This window comes from Ctenopharyngodon idella, chromosome 17 (assembly GCF_019924925.1).
Source record: "Ctenopharyngodon idella isolate HZGC_01 chromosome 17, HZGC01, whole genome shotgun sequence".
NCBI classification, from domain to species: domain Eukaryota; kingdom Metazoa; phylum Chordata; class Actinopteri; order Cypriniformes; family Xenocyprididae; genus Ctenopharyngodon; species Ctenopharyngodon idella.
In genome coordinates, this window is record NC_067236.1 from 31,473,198 (window position 1) to 31,487,357 (window position 14,160).

At 33.6% G+C, this 14,160-nt stretch overlaps 2 protein-coding genes across 5 annotated transcripts in view; one reads left to right on the forward strand and one right to left on the reverse strand.

Annotated features, from left to right (window-relative positions):
* Positions 1 to 3,503: 3,503 nt before the first annotated feature.
* fcf1 (FCF1 rRNA-processing protein) lies at positions 3,504 to 13,088 on the reverse strand. The gene is made up of 8 exons (XM_051868143.1): positions 13,008 to 13,088; positions 12,839 to 12,906; positions 12,150 to 12,221; positions 10,042 to 10,190; positions 8,472 to 8,544; positions 6,926 to 7,013; positions 6,117 to 6,211; positions 3,504 to 4,062 (listed from the first exon to the last, which is right to left on the reverse strand). The coding sequence occupies exons 1-8, from the start codon at positions 13,008 to 13,010 to the stop codon at positions 4,014 to 4,016; spliced, it is 597 nt and encodes a 198-aa protein (XP_051724103.1). The 5' UTR covers positions 13,011 to 13,088; the 3' UTR covers positions 3,504 to 4,013.
* arel1 (apoptosis resistant E3 ubiquitin protein ligase 1) overlaps positions 13,063 to 14,160 on the forward strand; it is a 37,433-nt gene continuing 36,335 nt past the window's right edge. For 2 of the 4 annotated variants that reach the window (XM_051868140.1, XM_051868142.1), the window contains exon 1: positions 13,064 to 13,153. The gene's annotated coding sequence lies outside the window, so the exon portion shown is untranslated. Of the gene's footprint in view, positions 13,154 to 14,160 lie in introns of all 4 variants that reach the window. The other 2 variants (XR_007925922.1, XM_051868141.1) reach the window with 2 other exon arrangements.

The following is a 14,160-nucleotide window of genomic DNA, read 5'->3' on the forward strand; positions in this document are numbered from 1 at the left end:
TTCATTTTGGTGATAAAACTAGAAGCTCAAAAAAAAATCACCTTTTTTTTTGTTCTAGATTAGCCAGTAGTCATATAACAATAATAACACATGCATGACTCAGAAACAACCTATAAGTGGTGAACCTTTATAAATTAAACACATCAAGCCAACTATGCAAGTATTCTTACAAATCTGCTATTGACACAGCAGTTCAGACAATTTTTCATCATTTATAACACGTGATCACAAATATAGACATTCAACAAACTCATTTAAGTAATTTTACTTTTTAAATGGGACCTATAATGCCCCTTATACAAGATGTAATATCTGGTGTCTCCTGAATGTGTCTGTGAAGTTTCAGCTCAAAATTCCCCACTGATCATTTATTATAGCTTGCCAAATTTGCCCCTATTTGGGTGTGAGCAAAAACACACCATTTTTGTGTGTGTCCCTTTAAATGCAAATGAACTGCTGCTCCCCGGCCCCCTTTCCAGAAGAGGGCGGAGCTTTAACAGCTCACGCTTCGGTTGCTCAACAACAACAAAGCTGGAGAATCTCACGCAGCCAAAATGAGGATTGTCAGTAACGGTGTTCAGCCTTACATTGTTCAAACCGCAGTCGACACTGATGGAGAGACTCAGGAAGAAGTTACAACTTTTAGAATGAAACTGGACGTTTCTGAATGGTTAGTGGATAAATTTGTGGAGTTGATTCAACTCATCCACTAGCATGTGCCGTCATGTTAATCTTTTGTGCAAATCCAGCATTGAATTGACCCTCGTTTGTGAAGCAGTCCGGTGTAAAATGACGGCATGACCTCTTCCTCTTCTTTAAAGCAGCCCAAAATGGCCTCACCCCCTTTGTTGTGTGTTCTCATGGGCGGGGTTTATGTAAATTTTGGGGTTTATGATGTCATCATCCCAGGAAGAAGCTCGTTGTAATCCCTACCAGCCGTTTGTTGTAGTCCTTGTCGTATCTCCCTTTGCATTGAACTTTCAGTGCTGTAACTTTGCAGATGTTGTTTATACTCAAACAGCAACATTACTCGCTAACTAAAGTTAAAAAAGTGAAATCATAATCAATCAACCACCACTTTAAGACTTTTAGGCTGGAACAAACATTTCCTCAATTGCACTACATCTCTAAACCACAAGATTCAGAAAAGGTGCATCTGCACGTTTATCAAATTCTTCAATACACTTTAAGGTGACATTACACGTTACTACATGTACTTACTATAGTAATAACAGTAAATTATGCATAATTACAAGTAACTAACCCTAAAACCAAACCCTAACCGTAACTCTATAGGAAGTACATGTAGTTAGTTAATATTACTCAGTACTAAGAGTAAGCACAATGTAACTACATCACGTAACCAATTCTTCTACAGGTTACTGACATGAATCAGCACATATAGCCACTCAGCCTTGTGGAGCAGAATTTAGGTCTTCACTTTAAAATGAAGTGCAAGAAAATCCCTCGTGCAACATTTTATGCCGTAATTTTATGAATTCAAGACTTTCTGCTCCAATTTAAGACTTTTTAAAGGCCGTAATTTGCAGAGAGGTTAAGAACATGCAAAAACCCTGAAACATGAGAAATGTGACAAATCTATTGTATTATTACCTCGTCTAAAGACCGATCCTGTCCTTCATGCTTCCTGACTGGATTATCATTTGACACTTAGTGACATTCATGCACAGTACTTTTCTCTAAGTACAAAAACAAAAGTAACAAGATTTTTTTTAGCCGTATAATGTCCTCCAGTATAGCACATCTTACAATTAATCACCATTCTGTATAGCAGATATGGTTAATAATATGGTTTTAGCCACATGAAGCTAACCATAACTATGATGCAGAGTAACTGATAACCTGTTTATCAATGGTGATTTTATTAAACTGCATGGCCGATTCCAAGCAGGTGGGATATGATGTGTAAACAACTGAGTGAGACGTCATTGTTAAGATGGAGAAAAAAAAAAAAAAAAAAAAGAAAAAAAAGAATGATGTCAGCAAATAAAATCCTCTTAACTTACATCAGCATCTGCATGGGTGTGACAGATGACCCCCATGACAGATTTTTAGACACTCAGCATGACAGTGTGTAAAAATGAACAAGCAACTATGAATTTTCAATTTTCATGTAACACTTAAATGTGAAAAAAAAAGTATTGTATAAATGAAAAAGTTAATTTTTGTGTACTATAGTAGTTACTGACTTCTCAGTAAATATTTTACATGCTGTTAAAATCTGTATCTAAAAAACCTCAGTGTGATACATAGCATCAGCTAGACAAAAATAAATAAATAAAAATAGAAAGTAGTCAGTGTCACAAAAAGTAGAAAAAAAACCCCCATGACATTTGTATATAACATATTTCCATGGCGAAAAACAGAAAATCAAAACATTTTGACCAGTGTGGCTCACACGATGACAAAAACACTAATTTGGGGGCATTGGTCAAATTACTGACACATTAACTAGGTTTTGAAGCATGAGTTAAATGTTTTGGGTGAATTACTACAGTTTGCAGACATACAATAGAGTTCTGATGTTCCAGCAAACAGTTGTGATAATTGCAGTTACAGTTTAGAGCAGGGGTGTCCAATCCAATTCAAATGATTCCAATCAATAACACAATATAGCCACAAGCGGAAATCACGGCCCATGTGATTAGTGATTAGAGATCCAAATGAAACATATCTTATGGTGTGGTTTTTATAGCAAAGTCCATCTTGAATCTTCACTGAAAGTTAAGGTTTGATCAAAATGTGTGGACTCATATTGATCATTTAAATTTATATGAAACGCAATGTGAAGATTTGCAGCTCAAAACTTTACCTGAATCATTTATCTTATTTTTTCATTTTTATAAAAGTATTTCTACTGTACATGTATCTAACCTTATGCTTGCAGATTAACATCCAAGTGTTTCTTTTATTATTTATACCACAAAAAAAAAAAAAAAAAAAAAAAAAAATATTATTGTGAAGACAACATTAAATTGTCTCCATTTTAAATGAACAGCAGTATTTTTAATCATGGCAGCTTGAAAATGCGTTTAAATAAATCCTGCCTCGTTTTCGTGTGCGTTCTCATCGGCCTGAATGAAGACAGTGATGGAGTTAATGGGAAGACTAATTAAAAAGTAAGTAAATAACTCTTTTTACCGCTTTATGTCATGTCAAAAATCAAACCTGAAATGGTCTGAAAACATGATGACTGTGGGGGGTTTTAGTGAGAGTCAGCTTGGGGAAATTAAAGGTACATCTTCGTGTCTGTAACCAGTGTGTACAAGCTTGATGACTGCTGAAAATAAGCTGACTATTAAAAAGAAAAGCTGAACATTAGTTCACAAATAATATACTGTATATTGTTTAAATTGTTATTGCCTTTAGTTATTATTTTGGGATAAATGTACAAATGCGTAAAAACACTAGCTTGAAATTTATACTTGATGTTATGAATAGAACATTATAGTTATTGCAAAAAACACAAAATAGAATTGTAGTTGGTCTCTTTATGTAATGTTTATTTAACCAGGAAAATTAAGAATAACGGACATAAATTTACATTTGATACAAAAAATGTGAGGACTTTGCCTGCTCATTTTGAAACACCACCGCACACCACTGCTCCCAAGCATCATAAATTCATGAAACGAAGCATGACTGCTCAGAATGACTTGTTCTCTATGTGTATATAGTTGAGAAGTTTGTGCTAATTAATAACAAGAAGGGGGGGTCTTAGATCACTGAAGTTTGAACTCTTTTTATTTATTGCAGATAATTTTCTTTTTTCCCCCCACACATTTTAATTTACATCAATGTTCTGTGCGCCAGGCATCTGGGCTGGCAAAGACTATGGAGGAGTACTGAATACATTTCACAGGGAAAATCTTGTAAAAGGTACAAGGTGAGAAAATAGCAACCCCAAAAAACACAACCCCCCCCCCCCCCCCCCCCCCCAACAAGATACATTAAAAAAAAAAAAAAGAAAAAAAAAAAAAACCTTCTGTGTACTACAGCCGTGGTGCGCCATAATCGTCGGGCATTCTCTCAATGTTATACCTGTAAAATAAATGTTATAACAGTTTTAATAATTTACATAGGTGAAAAGATTCTTGCTACAAACTGAAACAGAAATATACACAATTTGTATGCATACACAGGCACACACACAAATAGTCCAAATTGATCGTTAAAAAGCCCCTTTATAGAACAGGATATCTGCAGGTATCAGCACTTCCAATTTAATACCATTTTTAAGACCTTTCCCAAAAAAAATTGCACATCTGCACATCAATTCCATTGAATACACAAATTCACCCTGGCTCAGCTCAACAGAGATGTACAAATGAACAATGGGTTTATGGGTTTAAATGAACTATAGCAGGATAAATGCCTGTAGAGGCATCTTGGAGACATAGCAAATATAATTTTAGCATTTCCATTTGCTTAAATGGTGAAAGAAAAAAAAAAATCCACTATTGCCTTTCTATGACTTTCCAATAGATGAAAAAAAAATATATATATATAGATTAAGACGGTAGTCAGAGAGAAAGATGTTAAATTTACTATCACTCCCTCAGCACATGTATTAGAAAGCATTATTTTTAACTTTTTTTTGTAATGTAATGCCATATATAACACACAATGTAGAGTTTGATTACCGTTGGATGCAGTATTGCCATTGACCAAGGGACTGTAAGGAAAGAACTTTTCTATAAGGAGGACATCTATATGCCATCTTGCACACTGCAGGTAAGACTGATCTCATTCTCAGGAACAAGCATTTAACATCTCTCGTACCTGCCATTATCTCACTCGTGTGATATTTTATGTAATGGCATCAGAAATGGTCAAAAGGGTTTTTTTAAACATGAAATGTACAGAAAATGCAGACTAAGGATGCTCAGGTCAAAGACCATGTAGACCTACCAAAAAAAGTCTCATGATTAGCTTAGATCATTACAAACCAATCACCAGAACAAATCACAGTGAAGACAACATTGATTTTTACTCAACTGTAAGACTTAAATGTGTATATATCTTTCTATTCATTGAGACTCACTCGGTTGTTGTGACCAGTGATCTCCCGGCCGTAAATAAAACTTAGTTTCTGCAGAGGAATACAACCTGGAAGTTGTGTCAGGTATATGCTGCGCAGCTGAGGAATAGAAGTACTAAAGGTCCTACGCTCAGAAGACAACAAAAGTGACAGCTAATGTGTGATTGAGGTAGTGATAGTAGCTTCTTGACAGGACGCCGTCACCATACTTCAGGGAAGTATTGTATTGTATTTTAATTATTCAGGGAATTACCTCTAAATACCATAGTATTATATTAACAACTAGGAGTTGTTTAAATTGTCTGTGGTGAAGTCAGATTCGTATTGAGAATTTCCACGACACTCGCCAGCACTATCCTACGTTTTCTATTTGGGATTGTTTGCTTTGTTGGTATTTTTTGACATGTGTTTATGTAGATTAGAGAAAAAGCAATGTTTAGTTCTTTAAAAAAAAATTCCATGGGTATTGTGCAGAAGTGATCCCCCATTTATTTTTTGTACTCATCAGTTCAAGGCAGCCACAGTTGTTACATCTTTGAGCCAGTAGGTGGCAACAAGTGATTCTTTTGAATATTATGAGTTAATCACTTAATCATTCAACTGAATTGTTAAAAAAAAAGAAACATTCAGAAATGAAACATGACTGTGTGTTGCTCTAAAACTGTTGATCCTGCATTGGCTTTGTTTTGAATAATTTTTGTTTGTGAAGCAAAGCAGACAAAATAACTGGCAACTCTAAAATGTTGGTTACAAAATATTACCTTCTTATTGACTGAACTGTTGTAGTGTGATATTACTTAAAATGTCAATGATTTCATAGAGATATTTTTAGTAAAAATATAAGCTAACCAAATCTCAGCTACACCATTTTCATTCAATTTCTCAATTCAATTTCTGGAGCTTGCATAGGCTCTTTCTCTCTTGCACTCACCAACTAGTGAACCTCCCCTCCCCTCACTAGTAACATTAAGACTAGTCTTAGCGAAGGGTCAATTAATACATTGTTAATTAAACTAGTTCTTAATTTAATCAAGCAGAGCGAGAGCTGGAGTACCTGTGATTGGAGAGGTACATGATTGGGACTCCTGGGATCTTCCGAATCCTCCTTTTTAGGTCCCTGTCCACTGTGGCCACAATGTAACACTTGTGCTAGCGGAGCAAAAGGAAATCCTTTGATCAGAATTTAAAGCAAAATATAACATATGTATCGGCTCTGAGGTTACAATTATTTCATAGTCCCGAATTATTCATTTTACATTGAACTCATTGAACAAATCTAAATGTTTTTTATTTTATTTTTTGAAACTCATTTTTTTTGGATCTCATTTTAGTTTTTTTTTTTGTGAAACTCTACATTTGTTATCTATTAACCCTCATAATGCATTCAAAATATGCATACGATTTTTGCACTGGAACGTAATCTTATAAAACAGGCATAACTTCATTTAATATATATATTTATGAACAATAGAAAAAACAAGAAACTAATTTTAACATCCATGAGAATCTTATATATACTATATATATATATATATATATATATATATATACACACACACCATTATATTAAATGTATAACATAATTATTATAGAATTACCAGTATTAACTCCTTTGAAATCAATGAATTTAACTGAAACCCATGACTGCTCAAAATTAGTCCAAATATATGGCTCCAACAATACATCAATATTACTCTGTAATGTTTTCAAACAAAGTATATTCATTTTACTTGCACAAACTTTCACTTCCAGATGAAAAAGATAAACCACTGCAGCATGTTTCACTGTACGTGAATCTTTTTTTTTTTATTTATTAGGGAATACAAAACAATTCTAACCTCACAGCTAACAAAGTTCTCATACCTGTGTTACTCTTTGTACCAAGCAGTCATCAGCATATGTTCCTTTATGTGAGCAAGGCAAGCGTTCAAAGCGGGGATCTTTGGCAATCCTGCACAAAAAGTTCAAAAAGCCATAAAAATCAAGGAAGAAAGAGTAGCCATTTTCACATATGAAAACTGCAGTAATATTGTCAATATTACCTTTTCTGTTAAAAGCCACATCTACTATTCACACATGCAACAGCTTCCATATTTTAACCATTTTGCTACCATTCACACATCAGCACAGAAATGCTGCTGAAACTCTGTGATGACTTCAAATTGGACAGTGTGACTGTACAAAGGTCATTTTCAGCAAATAACACTGCTGTCCACAATGCGGTTAACATTATGACCAACTTTTCAGGTAATGGTACTTCTTATCCCACAAAACTGCTGAAGCCAATCTGCGAACATTTCTAAACCAGGTCCTGTTCACACATGCCTTCGGAGCAGAAAAATGCCTTTAAATACAAAAATTACGACATTGTGGCAAGTCTAAACCCAAGGGCAAACAAAGCTAGTTCCTATGATGAGAGAGAACTAGAACAAAACAAGAGTACTAGAACAGAATCAAATCCTTGAAAAAAACATAGCTTCATAACATGAATCTGCAAGATATTTATTTACAAAAATTTAAAAGGTATTGTTTAGAGCTGTGGAATATCGTTTTTATGATGCATTGCAATGCTGATGTGAACGATTCTGCATCGATGCATAAAAACAAGAGATTTTTAAAAAAGTAATTCAATAGGTCTTTCATTGTATTTAAAGGGTTAGTTCACCCAAAACTGAAATTTCTGTCATTAATTACTCACCCTCATGTCGTTCTACACCCGTAAGACCTTCGTTCATCTTCAGAATGCAAATTAAGATATTTTTTGGGTGAACTAACCCTTTAATGAACTTAAGTTTTTTTTTTCTATTTTTGTTTATATACAGTATATTATTGAAATTTGTTGTTCTTTATTTACTGCTGACTGGATTAAGCCATAGATAATTGTCGTAATTCTGTTACATTGACAATACAGAAATCTTAAAAAAAACAAATTTTTATATATATATATATATATATATATATATATATATATATATATATAGACAATAAAAATGTTAAACAACTGACAGTAATATTTTTTGTCAAGTTCTTCAGTTTTTAATAAAAAAAATATAGGTGATTCATGTAATGAATAATTGTCAAGACAAGCATATTAACAGAGCTGTTAATATTCGGCATATGAATGCGTGCATAAAATAAAACTTATTTGCAAAACTGGGTCTAATCAGATTCAATGAACTATGCTAAAAGTGGTACCGCCAGACCCGGAGATCAGCTGAATGGATTCGAAAACGGTAAAACTCAACTGTTTAACTCTAGGGGAGTTGGAAAATGAGCCTATTTTCAAAAAAAGTGGAGTGTTCCTTTAAGCAAAATAAAAAAGGACATTTAAATAAAAACTTTTACCCAGCACAACAAAAAATGTTCAAGACACTATTATTGTTACATGTATGTCATAAGTGTGTATTACCGCAAAGCCACTCGAAACTTCATCCCTAATTTCTCAAGCTCAGCCATCACACAGTCTGTGATGCAAGGGATACCTGAATAACACAACACAAGAAATTACTACACATTACTCATGTGATCACGGAAAAAAAAAAAAAAAAAAAAAACACAAAATGCATAAAAACATTAGCATGAAAAGTACAAAAAGTATGTGTTATTAGTTTAGTCAGATTGTGTTTGTCAATAATTGTGACTTGTATCAGATCATATTTTATTAGTAATCAATGCAGAAATTGTGATTGCAAAGGGTTCACAAACATTTTCTCACAACCGTTCCCCATTCAGAGGATCATGATCAATCACTTTGACTAACTGGGTTGGAATTTTTTCATCATGTTATTTTTCCCCCCCTCTCTATCGCCACCTGTAGATAAAATTAAAACAGAACAGTTGTGCTTCAACACTGCTATTCTGTGCAGATGAATCTGATGGTTTGAGGAATTAGGGGCCGAGAAATTACTGGCGATCACCATATCGGAGAAGATCGATCGATCTCGAGTAAGAAGAATTTCCAATGAAAAGTATATTTGAAAAGAAAAAAAAAAAAAAATCTATGCGGTGATTCAGATTATTTGTTGGTATAGGTTTTGTCACGTAACGTTCCCTTTTTAGCTGCAGACTCTCTGCAGTTCTTTGTTTTGTGTGATTTCCCAGAAGTAACCAAGGGCTGCAGTTTAGAACTATATATGTTATTCATGATAAACATGCCACAAATTATAAGCATGGAATTTTCTTGCCAAAACCCAGCCCAAAAGTTTTAAATTTAAAATCAACATCGTAGGCTTATGTAGTAAAACAGGTTAAGGCAAGGACATGGTGTTGATGGATTTTTTTCATGGACTTTCATTAAACTTCCATAGTGCAGCTTTAAAATTACTTTTCACTAATTTCACTAACATTTCGCTAACGTTTACCTATGCACTTTTGATTTCAGCTAATCAGTTTGAGCAAACACAGAGAACATGATTAATATTCATGAGCCCAGCAGCCTATGAGACCTTAGTGTGTTTTACATTATTAGTAATAGTATTATTTTTTAGGATTGTTAAGTCATTTTTACAGAAACACTGAATAATTTTTCAAACACCACCACTACCCCATAATTCTCTAAGTTCTGTTTTCATTAAGTTATGTTTGCCACATTTTAGTTCTAATTACTATAATTTTATCATAAAAACACTTGACTGACGTTTATTAAAAGTTTAGTTATTCATTCAAATGATTTTCCAGATGAATGTATCTTCGAAAAAAGCTGTAATTCTACAGCCAATGTGTGTGCAGAGGATTGGTAAATTACATAATACTATGTCTTTATCTGTAGACCACATGTTTATGTTGTGTATATTTGTATATACATACAGTTAACACAAAGTGTATGTGTGGCATGTGCTGTAAACTGTGTTGAACACTGTCATTTCTGTTCAGTGCTGCTGAATAGGAATCTCTACAGTGATCAACACATCCAAAATACATTCACTCACTTCACATTAGCTTGCTGTAAGTAATTCTGAGAAAAGAATGTGGGGACTTACATTTAGCATAGAGACAGTCCATCATTGACTGGACAATATCTAATTTGGCCTTAATAGAAAAGTTGATAAAGTTGGTATCAACAAGGATGTAATATGGAGGTCCGAGCTGGGTGTTGTATTGAAAGAACAGACAAGATGGATACTTTGCTCTGAAAAAAAAAACAACAACAAAAGAAGATGTGTCAAGGTTATTGCTCCTAAAACAACTAATGCAAACACTCAACATATTACTATAAATTTCTCTATAAGAATTACACTGATCATTTTGTTTGTTTTCTATGTTGCTGCAAGCACAGCATGAATGTTTTTTTTTTTTTTAAGAGCTCAATGCAGCTATCTCTAAATTCATATGAAATAAACATAAACCCAGAACTCAATTTAATGCAATATAGGAAACTCAATGGGGGTTTATTTCTTCCTGAATTAAAATAATTTTAATCAAACATTTCAAATAAGACTACTAAAAAAAAAAAAAAAAAAATGACCTGACTCTCCTGTTCCATGGCAAGCTCTAGAAATAAATATAAGCCATTCTGTTCACTTAAAACATCTCCCCTTTCCATGTCTTTTAAAATGCTCAATGAAAAATTATGGACCAACTGACCAAAGGTTGAAAATAAATAAATAAATAAATAAATAAATAAATAAATAAAATAACGGGAGGCCAATTTTATATACTAAAGACTACACCCCTATAGCATAATTGTTTATGTAGCAGTGTCTTTAAAGCTTGGTCTGACTGTGGCATTCACACTCAAATAACTTTTGTGAGGAGGGCCTTAAATCATTTCAGTGTTTTTTTTTGTTTTTTTCTTATACTTGAGACTGAGATCAGCTCTGAAGGCCTATGACAGGTCCTCAAATAGCAGTAGGGCATAGCGCAAGTGTTTGAACTGCGAGAGGCATTACACTTTCTTCCCAACTTGAATACAGAAGGCGGTCTGGTGGAAGCTAGATATTTTACTTCATAACTTGTTAAATATGGATATTTTTCTTACACAAACACATTGCTTCGCTTCAGAAGGACTTTATTAACACAAAAAGACAAAAACAAGCAATAAAATAAAAGCAATAGTTGTTTTTGGTAAAACTTTTTTTTTTTTTCTAATTAAATAAAATTTATTTTTCTAGTTAGGCCAAGCTCTAAAATTAATTAACAAGTAAAATGCCTTACCCAGAAAATTACTAACCTCCGTGGAGAGGAAAAAAAAAAAAAAAAAAAAAAAAAAAGCATGATCCCAGAAGAACAATCAGCTTCAACAAGTCTTCAGTAAATCTTAAATTTAACATATTCATTTTACATTTAACAACACGTTTTGAAAACTAAACTGCCATTATAGCAGATATATCAGATGAAACCTAGCTTACATGGAGCCGGGCTTTTGAATATTGCTGTGGGCAATTGTTGTGACTTTCATTGTATGGACAAAAACAGCTGATTATTCAAATATCTTTTATGTTCTGCAGAAGAAAGAAAATCTTACAAGTTTGGAACAATATGAAGGTGACTAACTGAACCATTATTTTGGGGTTAACTATTATTTTAACAATGATAAATCATAATTTATAAAATAAAGAGGATTTTTAGAAAATTAAAACAAGTATAGATTTTAAAATATAACAAGACATAATCTCCAAATATATTGTTTTACGAAAAATGTCTGTCAGGTAAAGTTCATTTAAAAAGAATAAGTACACAATAAAAGATGATGTTTCCATTTAAAGTTTTGCAAAATGTGCATTTATCACAAATAGCTTGGGTGTACCTACTGATTGCTTCATTTACTGGACAGTATTATTATTAAACCAATTATTGCATTATTATATTGATTATTTGAAGTTCTGTAGTTGTATTATTTGTGTTAAAAAGTGAAGTTCTGATTAAGGTTAACATACCTCTGGGAACTGCATTGATTACCTTTCCTTATGTGCCTAAACCTAACTTTTCACTAACCGCTAGTTTACATTTGAAGAAAAATTTGATTAGATATATAATAAAGGTGTATATTGTGAGCAAATGTTGATATGTCATGCCATTTGTCATTCATTTGATGCATGATGACCTCTAAAAGGTAACAAACACAATATAAGAGAGAATTCAAACTTACACTTCTCGTTCTTTAATGGCTGACGGATCTTCTTTCTTCTTCTTTTGCGTTTTTGCTCGGTCCTGTTGTTTTCTAGACAAAAAAACAAAACAAAAACAGAAAAACAAGCAAAGCTTTTATCAGATGTTCAAAGAGCAACACAGCGATTCACTGATGTTTTGTACAATTCAATTGATGACTAAAATAAACCTCGTTTCAGACTCAAAACTACAATACAATATTCGAAATCAGCTACATATTAGCATGTACATAGCTCAGTTTTTTACGCCCATAACATGCTTGCTTTATTGACCATAATCCAATGTGGTACTGCAGGAAAAAAGATGATTGCAGCTTCCTGTAAGACATTATAATTTGGTGGATTTTTTAAATATTATAAAAGGTTTTAATGTTTTTTCGAACAATCACTGAATGTTATTGATGACTTTAGTACTGGTTAGTACAGTTCAAATCTAAAACTAGATTTATAAAACTAACATTTGGCGCTTTGATATCAGGTATTGATTTAAAGTACAAGGTCCCAGATCGATATATCACACTGCTCGCCAGTTTGTATGCGACCGGGTGTATATAATTTTCTATTACATTAGATTCTCTTAATTGTGACACAATATTTCCAACGTGCAGACGCATTTCAATCCATGTCTTTCTTACAGATAACCAATAATAATACAGATAATAATACTCACATCCTCGCATCCTTCAAACTGATCATTCTTTTCATGGTAGCATACTTTCTCTGTTTCTTCTGTTTCCCCTAATTCACACAAACACAATTTGTCATTCAACCAAAGAAGTAATAAAGCGATTATGTACATTATTTAACAAACATTGTTGAGATAAACCCTTAATTTTTACCATGACGGCTGAAAATGCTCGAGAAGTCCTCGTGTGTTAAACTTCCGACGTCATCATCACGCGACGCATTCCACATTTTACTTACGCTGCGCCATTTCCTACGTCGATACTGCGGTGTTTCCGGTTCTCAATAGACATCCATCAAGGTAAATATCTAGAAGACAATACTGCAGCTGTTCGCTAAATATGAATTGTTATATGTACTGTCATACAGTACTTCTAGGTTTATTGTTTACTTTTAACCCCATTGTGGGTATGTCAGTACTGAATGTTGGCTGTATGAATGACATTGTTTGATCATTTTGCGTCGCATATGTTCTGTTTATGCCACTGTGAGTGAGAGTTTAAGATAGGTAACGTTAGGGTTGGATTGTTATTTCGTTAGGCAACATACACTAAACATTTCCGCTGTGTTTTGCTTCACTAGTATGCACCAATGTAGCACTGTATAATGTTAAAGCCTGTACTGATAACAGGATGTTCATGTTTAAAGACCCAAATTACATTACGGTGGAGCTGCAGTAATTATTTAGCAGAAGGCTGTCACTTGGTGAAACAAACAAACAAACAAAAAACGTGCACGTGTAGGTCTCCCTTGCCAGATGTAGGCAGGCGCTCATGAGAATGGACGCTAAGTTGTTTCTGTATTCTTAAATGAATGATTAAACACATACTCATCTTGAAAATTATAATATCTTTAAAATCCAGCACGAAATAATTTTTATCCCTTTAAATCCTTTAGTTGAGTTGCAGCATGCTTTTTGCAAATATAATAGATTACACAGTCCTGTTTCCCAACTCCTGTAACACTTCACTGCTTTCAGAAAGTATTCCCATTTTGTTATGTTGCAACGTTATGCTAAAATGCTTTATTTTTACACTTCAGTCTACACTCTATAACCCATATTGACAACACAAAAACAGATTTTTGATGTGTGAAAAGGCATACCAGAGTAAAAACTCAGAGGCAGAATTGTGTCGAGGCACAGATCTGGTGAACCTGATGGTCATGTGTGGAGATGGGAGAAACTTTCAGAAGGACAAAACTTCACCAAACAGAGTTTTATGGCAGAATGGGGGACTGGTATATAGAGATATCTTTAAAGTGATAGTTCACCCAAAAATGAAAATGTCTGTCATCATTTACTCACCC